The sequence below is a fragment of the Neoarius graeffei genome, chromosome 11 (assembly GCF_027579695.1).
Source record: "Neoarius graeffei isolate fNeoGra1 chromosome 11, fNeoGra1.pri, whole genome shotgun sequence".
In the NCBI taxonomy this organism is placed as follows: Eukaryota; Metazoa; Chordata; class Actinopteri; order Siluriformes; family Ariidae; genus Neoarius; species Neoarius graeffei.
Window position 1 is genome coordinate 43,052,701 of NC_083579.1, and position 16,191 is coordinate 43,068,891.

Sequence of the window (16,191 nt, forward strand, 5' to 3'; positions counted from 1 at the left end):
TTTGTACTATTTTCAATGAAATCTAGGGTTTCCATGATTTGCAAATTATTGCATTCTGATTTTATTTACAGTGTCCCAACTTTTTTGGAATTGGGGTTGCATGTTTTTCTTTCTTTTTCCCCCCCACAAATTCTCTGCCCACAACCACTGCCTAAAGCCTGCATGACATCTCATGTACATGGATGTCAGTGCTTGTCATAATGTTGTGTCTCTGCTCTCTCCAGTCTGTGTGGTTGTTCTATTAAGTCGGTGATCATTTGAAATAAAGGCTGAACTTTACTGGGAAAAAAAAAAACATTCCCAAGAGTTCAAGAAGCCTTTGGAAATTTTCTGAAGAAAATTTGCTGTGCTCTTGCTTGTTTTAAAAGAAGTTCATTTCATGCTGAATCACAGCCCAAGTGAATTGTGTTAGCGGAATGTGAGTATGTAGGTTGAACTGCCTCCTTTGTGAATTTGATTCTTTCATTGCTTTGATGCATGTCATTTCATTTTTTGTTAGTTTGCACAAAGCTTCCCTGCAATGGTCCATTGTCCTGATACTGTCTGATGAGTGTGTGTGTGTGTGTGTGTGCTGTAGTTTTTACTAAAGGTATCAAATAAGGTTTATTATTATGATTTCCCAAGAGCTCAGTATATCCTGCTACACAGTAAAAATTACATTACTGACTCTAAGTAGCTTTTATTGAGTTGCGTACCTGTGTAACGTGAGTAACTGGTAACATAAATGCTCAGTGGTGCGTTTATGTGTAGAGGACACAGCGGAAAGTAGAGGATGAGGAAGAGGAAGTAGATGAAATACAACCTGACCCTCTTCATCAGCTCATTCTGCACTTTAGTCATAACGCTCTGACAGAAAGAAGGTAACTCACACACACACACACACACACACACACACACACACACACACACACACACACACACACACAATGCCTTCTCAACAGTGATGGGCACATTCTTTCTGTAAACATACATAGAGATATGTGGTGTCCGAATCATCTCTCATGCTCTTTACTCAATATGTTTTATCTCTGCATTGAAAAACGTTTGAAACTCCATTCTTGTATTATAACAACGCCTATTTAAATATAGCTCTGTGTTCCAAACCAACATGTTATGCAATGCACAGTACCGGTCAAAAGTTTGGACATACAGTACTTTCTAATTCAATGGTTATTCTTTGTTTGTATTAATTAAGTCACTTCATGTCTTAAAGTAATGATGGATGTCGTTTCTCTTTACTTAGTCGAGCGGTTCTCAACATAATATGGATTACTACAGTTGTGGACTAGGGCTATTTACTGTATTTTTATTATTTACTATTTACTGTTTGATCTCAAATGCATTCTTCTCCGTGCTTCCATGGAAGGCGGTCGTGTTTCTCTGCCTCTCCCTCCCCTTATCTTTCCTGCTTCTGCTGTCTCGTCTGTCTATTGTCTATGCTTTTGAGAGACTCTCTCCGCATTGCTCTCCAAACTAAAAATCATGGAATTGATAAACTGGTCTCTTCACGCAATTGACACTATTTTCTTGACGAGAAGCCTGGGTTCAGGGGAACCAGCCTGTCCTGCTGGAACTTTCACAGCTGGCTATACGATGGACGCGTGGGAGAAGTGGCGGGTCGTGTGCTTGGCGGTTCTTTCTGTGGAGGACATTGAAGACATCTACCTATTTGGAACCATGATTACAGGACTTTTGCTGATTGGATTAGGCACTGCCCTGGTTTATCGAGGAAATCAGAAAATGGTGACGGCTGTCCAAAGCCCCATAAAGCTGCCCGACATGATTGAAGTGGTGGGCAGAGCTGTCGGCACTCAGACTGTGGCTATTCAGAACTTGAACCGCACCGTGGATACCATCTTGGAGAAGCTGTTGGCTTTGCAAAGGGAAATGGATCAAGACCAGAATGGACAAGCAGGGTAGTCGTGAAAAGAATGCGTCTACTCGTCCAAGACCAAACAAATTCCAATCTTATCTTCGGCTCCCTCAGCCAGCAATGCCTTGGCCAAGGCCGTTGCTGGGGAAACACCTCCCCCTGAAGATCACTGTAGTCAGACTCTCTCTGTATTCCTCCCCCCACTTCCCACGGTCGCCATTTTTACCCCCGGTGTGACAAGTGGGTAAGCGCCGTCTGGCTGCAGGACCAGACTGCTTGTTTGCGCTGGGTTACCTATACCTCTGCCCCCCCTTACCCCCCCTCCCATGATTGCCCCCTCCCTCACTCCCTTCCCCCTCGAGTCCTGAGTTTTTCATGTTGTAAAGCATACTGTGTTTTTTGTGCTTATGTGCTGAGGTGTTTTTATAATGTTCCCACACTGTACTTCCCACAGAAGCATAGTGTGGGGGTTGTGGTTTTTTTTCTCCTCCTCTCCCCTCATGTTGTTCTGTATTTTTCATCCCTGTCTTCCTGTCCTGTCTATCCCTGTGTCAATTGTATGTATGTATATGTACAGATGGCTAATTTCGCTGGTACATGTGACTAGTGACAATAAAGGGTTCATTCATTCATTCATTCATTCATTCATTAAGAAGGCAAGAAATGTCACTAATTAACTTTTCACGAGGCGCCTGTTAATTGAAAAGCATTCCAGGTGACGACCTCATGAAGCTGGTTAAGAGAATGCCAATAGTGTCAATGACAAAGGTAAACAGTGGCTACTTTGAAGAATCTAAAATATGAAACATATTTTTTTACACTTTTTTGTTTCTCACAAAATTCTATACATGTCCCATATGTTATTTCATAGTGTTGATGTCTTCAGTATTGTTCTACAATGCAGAAAATAGTCAAAATACAGAAAAACCTATGAATGAGAAGGGATGTCCAAACTTTTGACTAGTACTATTACTATATATAGAATTTGGTGCATTTTCATTATTTCACTCCATTTTCCTCTGATATTTCAGTTCCCTAGAGGATGATTTGCTATATATAGCATACACAGACATGATGGCAAAGGTACAAATGAACACAAGCATTTTCACTGTCCCACTATCGTTACTGCAGTATCTCCCGAAATAAATTCTGCTTGTGTTTCAGAGTTGTGCTGAAGATGAGAACGAGGATGAAGAAGGAAAAGAAAAAACCTTTGAGGTTTGAAGTGTCAGAGATTTTCCTTCTTTTAGTCTTACGTAGATGTGTGATAAACTAAAAAAAAAAAAAACCAGAGGCCCTGTTATGATGTAGGTTAAATTTGCTGGCATGCTTTGGGTCCACTTGTCCTCTTAAAGGGATTGGCACCTGCAAATCAACATAAAGTCATTCAGACTAATCACCTTTATCCTATCCTTTATCTCTTGATGTGAGTGGTCTCTTTCAGGATCATAATGCCACCATCTACAGGGCATGGGCTCTCCAGAAATGGTTTATTAAGTCTTAAAATTATGTAAATCACATACTATGATGCTATCACTGTCACCAGATCTCAACCCAGTTGAACACCTGCCAACATTTTGGACACCAAATCAGCAGTTGAGGGAATAGTACTGTTCCAGACACATTACTCGATATATTACATTTGCACACACACACACACACACACACACACACACACACACACACACACACACACACACACGTGTGTATATGTGTATGTGCATGTTTTTGGTGTGTGATAGGAGAAGGAGATGGAAAAGCAGAAAACATTGTATCAGCAGGCCAGGTTACATGACCGAGGGGCTGCTGAGATGGTTTTGCAGATGATCAGTGCCAGCAGAGGTACACACACGCACGCACACGCGCACACAAACTCCAAACTGCTTTTCTGACTCAGAAATGGACATATCTTCTAATGCTTGTATCTTTTAGGTCGACTGGGCCCCATGGTAACTTTCACCCTTAAGCTCGGTATCGCCATTCTTAATGGGGGCAATATTTTAGTTCAGCAGGTAACGCATTTTATTGCTTGACATGAAAGCAAGTCAACACAAGGATACGTCATCTGGATTCACTTAGTATTACATTGAATGACGTAATTATTTAGCGCTTGTGTTTATTATTACATTGAATGACATAATTATTTAGCGCTTGTGTTTATTTTGCAATTGTTCTTCATCATGAAAGTCAATTACAAGTCAGAAATGTATAATTAGACTTTTTCTGTATTGCGGTTGATGAGTTTATCAAATCTTTCCACAGAAAATGCTGGATTATCTAAAGGAAAAGCGGGATGCTGGCTTCTTCAAGAGTCTGTCAGGACTCATGCAGTCATGCAGGTGAGGAGCAAATAAAGCTTCCATTTTGGCTTGTTTTTAATGGGACTTTGGTGAAAGTATGAGCACTTTTATCATGTAAACCATTCAAAATAGATTGAATGTAATTTATTTACAACACAGACACATTGAGAGCAGGACATTCCAATTTCGCGAGGCAATTTAAATAAATAAATAGTAAAGCATTCATTAACAAATGTTGCCAGGCAAAACAAACCTCGCCTGCTACCATGGTAGCGCTTACGATGAATGAAGGACGATATCGCGAAAAAAATAGGTACCCTATGGGTCCATGTGGCTACTGCTTATAAATAAAATAGTTTTCTGATCCCATGTCCATACAGTAAGTATAGCATATATATTTACTCTATGAGGCAGTAGCCACAAAAATGAAGCGTAATCCAAAAATGAACAACTTAAAAATCACAGAAGTAAAATATACCAAGTGTCTGTACTTTATATTATTCTACTCTTACAGTTTTCGAAACTGAAACCTCCGAACCAAGGCTGACATAAAACATGCTGTCGCCATGACCGAAACTCTTATTTCCCGGAAATGGCCCAGTGCTAGAGCTCAGTAGAACGCACTTTCCCTCTGTAATAAGCATAAACATGTCTGAAAGCGATTTCTTTCGTCTACTCCAGGGCTTTTCAAAGTGTGGGGCGCGCCTCCCCTGGGGGGCGCCAGAGTTCTTCAGGGGGGGCGCAACGTGAGGAAACATGAACCAGAATAAGTTACTATGGCGGACATTTAGTGAACTTCAGCTAGCCTTTGCCAGAGACAAAATGGATCAATTTTTAGTACCTAAAGCTACAGTGAGTGAGGAGACAGAGTCTGGGCCAAGCAAAAAAAACAGACCCTCCAGGATTTCGCGATGTTGCGATTTGCAACTTCAACGCAAATTCAACCAATCCCCGCGAATTCAGGGCGGTGTTGCAATTATATCCAATCACCGCAACCTTCCCGCAAATTTGACCAATCGTTGGCGTCGTCTTGAAGTGACGTCGACAAACTACCTTCCGCCTTACTTCCGTGTATACGTTCAAGAGAAGCAGCATGCGCGCAGTGTTGCCAGATTGGGTGGTTTTAAGTGCATTTTGGCGGGTTTTGAACATATTTTGGACTGGAAAACGTCAGCAGTATCTGGCAACATTGCATGATGTGCAAGTCAGTGTTTCTGTAGGCTTAAATTCTGTTACTGAAAGTGTGTTATGTTTACAGTGAAGGACTGTGTGCACTTTGCATTATTTTTTTTTACTTAATACAAGAAATTAATGGATGCCAACATTTTTGCCAAAATGGTATTTTATTTTCCATTGTTTAGGCAGCTTCAGCATCATACTGTTCAAATTGTTTTTTTCTTCTTCTATGAAGCCTGAGCCATTTATTTTATTAGTTTATAATTATTGTTTAATTTAGTCTTCAGGAGAGACTGCCTGCACACAGTACTAGTATCAATAGTTTTTTTTTTTTCTTACATGAAAGCTGAGGCATTTATATTATATTGTAAGGTAACTTCATGTTGTGCTGTGAGGTTCTCTTCACTTTAACTTTTGAACCAACAGGTGCATTTGGATAAGTAAAGCCTATTTTTCTGCATTTTTGTAGTCCTGGTAATCTTTTATATTGGTAAAGTTGTTTATAGGACCATTTCTCAGTGTCTTTGTTTTTTTAATCAATAGTTTTTCAGTAATAATATTTAACATATCACTCAATTTTAATCACAAAAAGAGAAAATCGCAACAATTTCTCGCAACTTTCACTTCCTCCCGCAATGTAATCACAACAAAAACCTAAAAAACACCGCAACTTTCATCGCAATTTTTTGGAACCATTTTTTTTAAATACGAATGGAACATTAAGTATAGCAACAACAAAAATTGTGGAGGGGGGGGTGCTGTTGTTTATTTGCTCTCTGAGGGGGGGCTGACTCTCCCACACTTTGAAAACCCCTGGTCTAGTCCATTTATTTCGAATGGTGAACAGAATTGTATACACTCACTGGCCATTTTAATCGGAACACGTGTATGTGCATGCGCAGTGCGCGATTGTTATACTGTTACATTCTTACAGCACGATGACATAGTACCTAGCGCCTCTATATGAGGCAGTAGACACAACAAAAACGATTTTGACCTTTTTGGTGACCTTGACCGGATGACCCTCAAAATATTGGAGGTTCTATTTGAGACCAATGCCCATCTATCCTGAAAGTTTCATGAAGATTGATCCAGCAGTTTTCCCCAAATATCGTTTACAAACAAAGAAACCCGACCGAAAACAATACCTCGCCCCCTGGTGGACTCCGTCCCGGGTGAGATAATAATAACAGTTTCAAGCTCACTTGAAAAATAGTCCAGTTGCATGTGAAAACAGCCTTGACAACATCAGTAAAAACCTGGTATGCATAAGAAATTTCAAAAAATGATGTGTATCCTAATTCTTACTGCATCAATTGGTCTGTGGTCTGTAGTGTATTGGACCTGAATGCATTTGAGAGGCAAAACAAAGCTGAAGGATTGGGTATGGTGACTGAGGAGGGTTCAAGTAAGTGTCTCACACATACACACACACACTGAATTAGTCTGATCTGCTTTTTATTTCTTTTTGTCACCCAAACTTGATTCTATTGATTATTAGAACAATGCGATTTTAAAGGCTAATGCATTTATATAGTGGGTTGTTCCCTCTTTAAAGGAGAACTGAAGTCATTTTAAAACTTGCTTTATTTCTTAATTAACGTGTTATTCAATTACGTTTTTGGTTTTAGTAACCTTATATCGTGACTCATATTGGCAACTAATTGCAATTAAATATTATACTTATCGGCCTATTCGGTTTTTAGCCATGTTCAATTTAGTTCGTTTGGTCCACAGCAGGCGTCGCTTGTCTGCGCAATCTTCACGAGACTTGTGCGAGACTTCGAAACATGAAGTGTCAGCCAGGTGTCAGTGCTGCCATTTTGAAAACTGTTTTCCAAACGAAATATTGCACAAAAACGAGTTTAAATGACGATTACTGCCTACTTTTTACAAACTTTCCTGATTGATTTCAAAACAAACGAAACTTCCGGCTTGATTACGTCAGCATTCAAAAGAGGGCGCGCGTCTTTTGACAACATCGGTCACTTTAATTTCCACTGTATGTTTTACTTCCGTCCTACGATGTCTCGCACAGGTCTCGACGAATCTTGTTTACGGCCATTGCTTTAACATATGAACTGATATACCGTACTACATAGCATATTTCAAACACTCATAACTTGCTATAGCAGTGATAAAATAGCTATCAAAAATGCATTCCGATATTTAATAAAATGAGATAAATAGAATTTTGAGAATGAAAAATTTGCCTTCAGTTCTCCTTTAAGACACATTATGGGACATTCCACTGAATGGGTGCCATTTGCTTGTTGTACCACTCCCAAATTAAACTTAATTTGTTATATCTTTTCAACACTGATTATAATAACACACATATTTAACTATTCAAAATGTGTATTGGTCAACCTCAGGCTATGTTACAAGGTTTGGAAGTCAAAGATGGCTGCATTTTTTTCAGTCCTGTTACCAAAACTCTGAAAGTAACAGGACTGAGTTTTTAGCCTAGGATTAGCTAATACATGGAATTAAGCCACATGGCGTCATCGCTAATAGCATGACCACACTTAGCACATTCTAGTGATTTACCAAAAATCTGTATTTTTAAAATAAACAAATATCATCTAAGAAATAATTTAAGTAACAGGACAGTATGCTGACATTGACCTTATCAGTCAAAGTTAAAAAATCATCAAATATACAGAAAAGTAAATGAGAGAACTAACTTTTGGTCTTCCCATGGCCTTCAGAAGACACAACTGATGTAACTTCCTGTTGAGCATGTGATTTATGGAATGTTCCAAATTTGTTAGATGGGGTATGTTTGGGTAACAGGACTGAGTGAAAACCCAGGGACACGACTAAAATGTGTATTTTAACTAAGATATTGTGGATTTCTTATGAAAAAATATATTTAAACCATGGGTAGGATATGGAGTCACACAACAGTGCAAAAGAAATACTGTTTCTGAAGGATTTTAATCATAATATTTCATAGTTAAGTATAAAGTTAGAGTGAGGGGACAGGTAACACATGCTATTTTTCAGTTTTTTTAGGTAGTTTTTATTAATCCTTACAATTATATATCTTAAATTTGAAATCAGATCAATGTGCAGGACATTCTGCGTAATAAGGAAATGTATTTTAAAGTACATTTATGTGCATTTATACATATAATTTTCTAGGGACGGAAATGGCACAGATTCGGTGGAATGGCTCTTATCCATTCATTCTCATTATCATGGATCACACATGGGTATAGAGAGTTATTGAGCAGAGTTAAAACTGTGAAGATAGTAGCATAATCCAGACAAACTCTTTCTTTGATTCCTTTAAACAAATACTTCACCATGTAACATGCAGAAAATGAATAAATGTGATTTTATTGTAATCTCAGAAAGGGGGGGGATTGATGAGAATCAGTGCCACATGGTGAAGTATTGCCTCAAACTCACAAGTTTCTTTGCCTTCATGACCATGACTCATCGCTGTCTAATGTAGGCAGTGCAGATTTCGGTACCTCATTCATTGTTATTCATTCAAACTTCAAGTTTAGAGTGAATAATTAATTGCATGCATCACAGAGGAACTATTTTCCATGCTGTCATTTTTGGTCAACTTCAGTTCAGGCATAAGTGATGGTGATGTATATGTGATGTCTTATCTCTCTCCAAAAAATAATTGTTCAGATCTTGTTAATCACATGTCAGTGTCCAGTCAGTGGATGTCAGTATCTCTCGTTCTAACTGATATTGTAATGTCTTCTCCTTTGCTTATGTCTGCCTTTTTGCCTGTTTGTTTCTTTCTTTGTTTCTTTCCTTCTTGCCATGTTTTTTAATGTCATCGGTTGCAGTCAACGTGAGGGAGCGGGGTAAATACATGGTTTAGATTCTCCTCGTTTGGCATCCCTGCCCATCTAGTCCCTGTCTTTCGTACATATTTGTCTGTGTCTGTCTGTTCAGAATTTAGCAGTTGATTGCTCTGGTCTGCAGGACAACGTGCATGCATCTCATTTAAGCAAGAAAATCGAACTGTAATACATCGATTTCCCACTGATGAACTCCCTCTGTCTGTCTCTGTCTGTCTCTTTCTCCTACATAGCAAACGCCTCTCGTCTTGTCTGGGATTAGATTTGACTGCAGCGCATTAACATTTCCAAATAATCACTAACTCGTAATAAGCATCAAACATTTCAGCTTTGCCTCTTTGTCTAACCGGACGTATTAACAAAGATTTGTATTGTAGTTTTCAATCCATATTAGCAGATTATGTTTAAGTGATTTACAGTGATGTGGCTCAAAACATTGCATAAAGCTAGTGTAGAAGCCTGCAGGCTAGAGCTCTGTCAGGAAATGCGTGTCGTATCTTGTCTGACAGTGTTACACCCCTTTCCTATCTCCACTCCAAAGAGATGACAACTAGTTTTTCATTTTTTCTGTCCATAAAGGCTCCAAGGTTCTTCAGAATGATGAGTTCACTAAAGATCTGTTTAGGTTCCTGCAGCTCCTCTGCGAGGGTCACAACAATGGTATGTCTTCACAGTTAATGACTGATAAATGAAGGTCAATGTTAATCTTCTAGTAAAGTTGTGTATAAATATTTTGCATGCCAAACCAAACTAAAAATTCAGTGCCAGATTTACACAAGTTTTGATAAGCCGATTTTTTTTTCATTTGCCCATGCATGTGTTGATACATGCCAGTTACCTGGAAATTATCAAGCACAATGACAGCCCAGCTGATTTACATTTAGCATTGTTACATTACATTGTTACAGCCCACAAAACTTAATAAAATACACAGCTCACAGAAAACCAGAGGTGGACAAAGTACCCAACTTCATTACTTAAGTCAAAGTACAGATCCCACTGGTCAAATGTTACTCCGATACAAGTAAAAGTTGTCCAGTCAAATTTTTACTTAAGTTAAAGCACTGAAGTACCTGCTTTTAAAAATACTTAAGTATTAAAAGTACATTTTCTGTCAACGCATCGTTGTATTATTGCAACAACCCTTACAAAACTGAATGCCGTTACCAAAGACAGAAATGTGAATTCACAAAATGAACGCATGCTGTGCCATCATGGTTATTTAACGTTAAGCTAGCTAGTCAGTCACGCTCCACCTGACATGCTCGCAAACTCTTTTCAAACTCGAAATCATATTGGGTAGCTAACGCTACTAGAAAAGAAAAATTTCTACATTCTGTTTATTTGGCAAGATTATGCTAAAACATATTTCTGAAAGCACTTCAGATAAGTTAACATTATTCATGTTAGCGTAATTTCATTTTTACATGCTAACTAAGTGTCCAAGTTAACTAGCTATGTGTTAATGTTAGCCGTGGACAAGGCGATGGCAACTTGGCGAGCAAAACCATAGAAAGTCATTTGACTAACCAGACTGCACAGCTATTGCAACGTTATCGCTCGCTCTAAAAGCACAGACAACTTCATTACAAGCTTTCTCTTGGAATAAAACATTTATATACCTCAATATGCTTCCGCAGGACGGGCAGCGAGTTTTTGGAGGTCGTGATGTGGTTTGTTTTAGGCAAACAAAACAAACATTTAAAACAAAACGAATCTTTAATCCCTTCGGAAAACTGAAACATGGGTTTATGGGCCATGAGCGTGTGCATTCCCCAGAAGAACCACCTCCTTCCATTCTGCCATCAACTGATCGTGTTAAATAAAGCTGCTGAGAAATCACTGAACTTGATTTTATACAGTCTATGGACGTGATGTGACCCTAGTGATTACTGATCGGCTCTCAGTGTCACCTGCGAAAAAAACAACCATGTTTTAGAAAAGAAAAGAAAAAAATTCACTTTCAGAGCTGCTTCATAGTAATGAGGACCTTGACAGAAATGTAGTGGAGTGAAAAGTACGATATTTTTCTTTTAAATGTAGTGAAGTTAAAGTCATAAGTTTCCAAAAAAAAAATACTCAAGTAAAGTACAGATACTCAGAGTGTATTTAAGTACAGCACTCAAGTAAATGTACTTTGTTACTGTCCACCTCTGCAGAAAACTCGCATTTTTCATACAAAATACATTGCGGATCTGAGTGACATACCGTATTTAAATAATATTGGCTGGCGTTGAGTGGTCAAAGTCGAGTCGAACACGAGTTCAGTATCATGCTAGCCAATATTATTATTATTATTATACATACACATTTGATGGAACAATTATAGATTTTACAAAAAGTTAAGAACGGGGGTAATTTACCAATATTTAATGCTGATTCTAATTGAATATAATTCAGTGTTCTGTCAATCCAATGTACAAAGTCAAAGCTCCAGCAGTAAAAATGATACCAGTCCAAAAAGCCTGAACAACAACCCAACTTATATACAAGCTATATACAGGTAGACAGTTCAAGTTCACAGTTACGTTTGGTCGTAATTGTTCCATTGCAGTTGTTTAAAACAAAAGGGCTTTGCTGAGTGAAGTCCTCTTGTACAAGTCTCCGTCACTTTTCCTCACCTCCAAGTAGAACTTTGACAATATTTCTGCTATTGCTTTCTTTTCCATTTTTTTCAATGTCCGTTGGTACATTTTCCTCAATAAATAAATGACCAAGTATAATATTTTTGTCTCATTTGTTTAACTGGGTTCTCTTTATCTACTTTTAGGACTTGTGTAAAAATCTGATGATGTTTTAGGTCATATTTATGCAGAAATATAGAAAATTCTAAAGGGTTCACAAACTTTCAAGCACCACTGTATGTTTTTCTTTTGTAAATATGTGTGAAGAATATCCAGGGAAGTTTTGGTAGCATCTCGGGTGTTCAGCACATCTTTCTCTTTTAAAATTCTCTTTCAGAATATATCTTCTTCTTTTAATCTTTCTCTTTAAATCTTCCACTTTTAACGAAGCAAACCTTGCAGCCATGTTTGTGTACAAACTGTCGCAGTCACTCGCCAGCGTGGAAGTTTTATGCCGCCGACGTTTCTCTTTTCCAGTTTTTCGATGTCTGTTGGTGTGTTTTTCTCTTGTAAATATGCGTGAAGAATATATAATGAAGTTTTGGTAGCCTTTCGGGTGTTCAGCACATCTGTTTTCAGTTTATTTATTTAGTGCTTAAACCTAGCGCTGGATCTTCTCTCTCTCCCGGCCGACAGAGAAATGATTGTGCGCATGCGCAACAGAAAAGTTGTCATTGGGTCTTGGCATGAGCTCTGATGTGTGACGTCATGCTGTCTTGGAAACGTGCAATATGATAACAATATTGCATGCTCATTCTCCACTGGGGAGAGTGGTGTAATACATGAAGGATAAGCAATATGATGATATTGCATGCCATCAATAAACCTGCTAGAAGAGAAAAGAATACATGTTTTTATTCCAGGGAAAAAGTGGCCTGTATGTATAATATTTCCCGATATTTCACTCCGACAACGTCACTCCTAGTGTTTTCCCGCTGACAAGACGTGTGTTGTCAAAATGGCGAACCGGTTCGAAATTAAAATTCTTTTGAATAACTTTCTTTTTTCTTTTTTTTGTGGATGCATCCATATAATATAAAGAACATTACACGGTGGCACAAAGATACGAAGTATATCTTCTCGTGTCGAAAATATTTTCACCACTCGAAGATAAACTTAATATCTTCACACAACCATGTAAGATAGCTCTGGAACAAAATTAAGAGACCACTGTCAAATTATCAGTTTTTCTGGTTTTACTATTTAGAGCTATGTGTTTGAGGAGCATGAACATTTTTGTTTTATCCTCTTGTAGGATATTTCATGAATACCACATTTATTGTGTATATGCCCCAACAACCAATGTTTGTTTGATCCAGTTTGATAAATGATGCCCAATTCAAAATAACTTATTGTCTCAGTAGGCACACTCGCATTATAAAGCTTCTCAAACCAAGGTTATTGATTATATTAACAACGTACTTGCTTGCTCCATAAAGTACATCTGATCAAATGATAAGCTGCACGACTTCTGGGTAGCAGTCATGCCTTTGTACAACTAACCAATTTCTTTCAGATTTCCAGAACTTTTTGAGAACTCAGACTGGAAATACAACTACTGTTAATATAATAATAAGCACAGTGGACTACCTTCTTCGGCTTCAGGTAAAGTAGACCTTGTTGTCTCTAGATACACAGATACACATATACTAAACGCCTGAGTTACATGTTCTCTCACTGTCTTCACAGGAGTCCATAAGCGATTTTTACTGGTATTACTCGGGGAAAGATGTCATGGATGAGGCTGGTCAGCGTAATTTCTCGAAAGCGTTAGCTGTGGCCAAGCAGATCTTTAACTCCCTCACTGAATATATACAGGTACTTTTTTTTTTTCGTTGCCATTTACACTTATGATACAGAAATATGATAGTTATCACCTTGCAGCTATTGCGGTTTCTATCTGCCTCCACCTATCCAATAATCTCTTGTCCTGAAGTATTTTATTGCTCTTATGCCATTTATACAGTTACTGACTATAATCTATTTCTATCCCTGTGTCTGAAATCACTCCCTACTCACTATATAGTGGACTATATGTAGTCAGTTTGCCATTTTGTAGTGCTGTCTGAATGTGTAGTGGGAATTATTACACCCTATATAGTGGACTCGTAGCATCCCACAATGCATCGTGAAAAGTAGTGTACAACCGATGGTCACTAACCAAACAATATATACCATCATGCATTGCGGTCACCCTGAAAGTAAAAAAAAAAGTGTGTTGGGGGTGAATGGACGGAGGAAGAAACACATTATAAACGGACATTCAAGTACAATGAAAAATAATAAGAGAATTTTAAAAAAGCTAAAATAGAATAAGACAGATAAAATACAAGAATAAAAGTTACAGTGTAGAGCGAGGAATTAATCACAGTCCTCAAATTTGATTTAATAAAATGCAGCGGCAAAGAAGAAAGTATTCAGCCTTGATTTAAAAGAACTGAAAGACGCAGCAGACACAAAGTACTTTGTATTTATTGATGTAGGAAATACGCATGGGCGGCACGGTGGTGTAGTGGTTAGCGCTGTCGCCTCCCAGCAAGAAGGTCCTGGGTTCAAGCCTAGTGGCCGACAAGGGCCTTTCTGTGTGGAGTTTGCACGTTCTCCGCGTGGGTTTCCTCTGGGTGCTCCAGTTTCCCCCACAGTCCAAAGACATGCAGGTTAGGTTAACTGGTGACTCTAAATTGACCGTAGGTGTGAGTGTCAATGGTTGTCTGTGTCTATGTGTCAGCCCTGTGATGACCTGGCGACTTGTCCAGGGTGTGAATGTGAGTGTGAATGGTTGTCTGTGTCTATGTGTCAGCCCTGTGGTGACCTGGTGACTTGTCCAGGGTGTACCCCGCCTTTCGCCCGTAGTCAGCTGGGATAGGCTCCAGCTTGCCTGCGACCCTGTAGAACAGGATAAAGTGGCTACAGATAATGAGATGAGATGAGGAAATATGATCAGTATAATATGGATTTATCACAAAAATGCATGCGTGTATTTATTATTTTGAAAACCCACCAGCCGGCTGATCTGGCACGTTTTAATTGTGCAACAGTAATGACGTAAATAACAGCGCGGCGGAGTAGTGTACGAAAGTGTGTTTTCATTTTACCAATGAGCTCACTATATAGTCCTCTATATAGAATTCCCTAGATAGTGAGTAGGGAGTAGTGAATGAGTGAGTGATTTCAGACACAGCCTATGAAAGCTCCACCTCCAGTTAGACACCATGGAGTGTCTAAAAACGTCTCGCCAGAATACACAGCGATCAAAAATACTATATACAGAACAACTATTACTGTGTCAGTGTGATGAAAATTATATCTGGTCTTTTTCCATACAGGGAAGGAGTAGATGTTAGTTTTGTGTGTGTACTTCATACATGAGCCATAAGAATGGTTCTCATATTAATATTATTTTAATACTAATAACGTTTAACGCCCTACTCCTCTTTCTTCTCAGGGGCCGTGTATAGGAAACCAACAGAGCTTGGCCCACAGCAGGTTATGGGATGCAGTTGTTGGTTTTTTGCATGTTTTTGCCAACATGCAGATGAAGCTCTCACAGGCAAGTCCATTTAAACCTAGGGATGCCAACTGGTGAATGTCAGGAAGTGTTTGTAGCTTTTATTCAACTCTACAGACCAGGGTTAGGAAAAACACACATAGTACCCACCAGTAGATGTCTCTCCTGATCCAACAATACAAACTAAATCCTCTGTCCCTCTCATGCAGTATGTGCCTTAGATGTTAATCTTTGAACGAAGCAAGCCATGCTGATAACATATAACCATTTACAGGTTTCTAGTTCAGTAGGACAAAAGCAGTTATGAGTTCAGATTCTGAGGTTTTGCAAGACCTCGGAATTTCATGGAACAGGTAGGAAGTTAGGAGAAAGAGGCCAGGTGGTTTTACCCAGTCAGAACAGCTTCTCGGATGTATAGCCCACTGTGAGCACACTAAAGTAGCAGTCCAGATTTGATTCATGCTTCAGCACCATCTGCTCATGATGCAAAACAGTGACATTAGCTGCTCCGTTGATGGATAACACTATAGCCTTGAGGACAGCTTTGGGAGACTGGAAAAAGTATTAACCCGTCTAACACCCTTTGAAAGTCTGGCTGCCTTGTTACTCCAGGAGACAAGGAGTCATTGACCAGAGAAAAAATGTCCCTAAGTATGTTCTATTTGTTTTCCTTCTTCTTTAGGACTCCAGCCAGATTAAGTTGCTGAAAGAATTGATGGATCTACAGAAGGATATGGTAGTCATGATGCTGTCCCTTCTAGAAGGTTCTCTTAATTAATCCAATAATCATAAACAATTGCTTTTTACATTCAGGTGACATTTTCTTGTGTGTCCTGGTAAAGAGTAAAGTAGCAACAACTCGGGTACTAATAATCAGTAA

General features: G+C 38.8%; 1 protein-coding gene across 1 annotated transcript in view; it reads left to right on the top strand.

The window, feature by feature from the left end:
* LOC132893656 (ryanodine receptor 3) overlaps positions 1 to 16,191 on the top strand; it is a 476,331-nt gene that overhangs the window by 428,531 nt on the left and 31,609 nt on the right. The window contains exons 79-91 of the mRNA XM_060932802.1: positions 751 to 860; positions 2,905 to 2,956; positions 3,038 to 3,091; positions 3,616 to 3,715; positions 3,806 to 3,885; positions 4,136 to 4,212; positions 6,684 to 6,763; positions 9,165 to 9,182; positions 9,759 to 9,839; positions 13,320 to 13,408; positions 13,493 to 13,621; positions 15,249 to 15,353; positions 15,994 to 16,075. Of these exons, the coding sequence (XP_060788785.1) occupies positions 751 to 860; positions 2,905 to 2,956; positions 3,038 to 3,091; positions 3,616 to 3,715; positions 3,806 to 3,885; positions 4,136 to 4,212; positions 6,684 to 6,763; positions 9,165 to 9,182; positions 9,759 to 9,839; positions 13,320 to 13,408; positions 13,493 to 13,621; positions 15,249 to 15,353; positions 15,994 to 16,075 (1,057 nt within the window). The remainder of the gene's footprint in view (positions 1 to 750; positions 861 to 2,904; positions 2,957 to 3,037; positions 3,092 to 3,615; positions 3,716 to 3,805; positions 3,886 to 4,135; positions 4,213 to 6,683; positions 6,764 to 9,164; positions 9,183 to 9,758; positions 9,840 to 13,319; positions 13,409 to 13,492; positions 13,622 to 15,248; positions 15,354 to 15,993; positions 16,076 to 16,191) is intronic.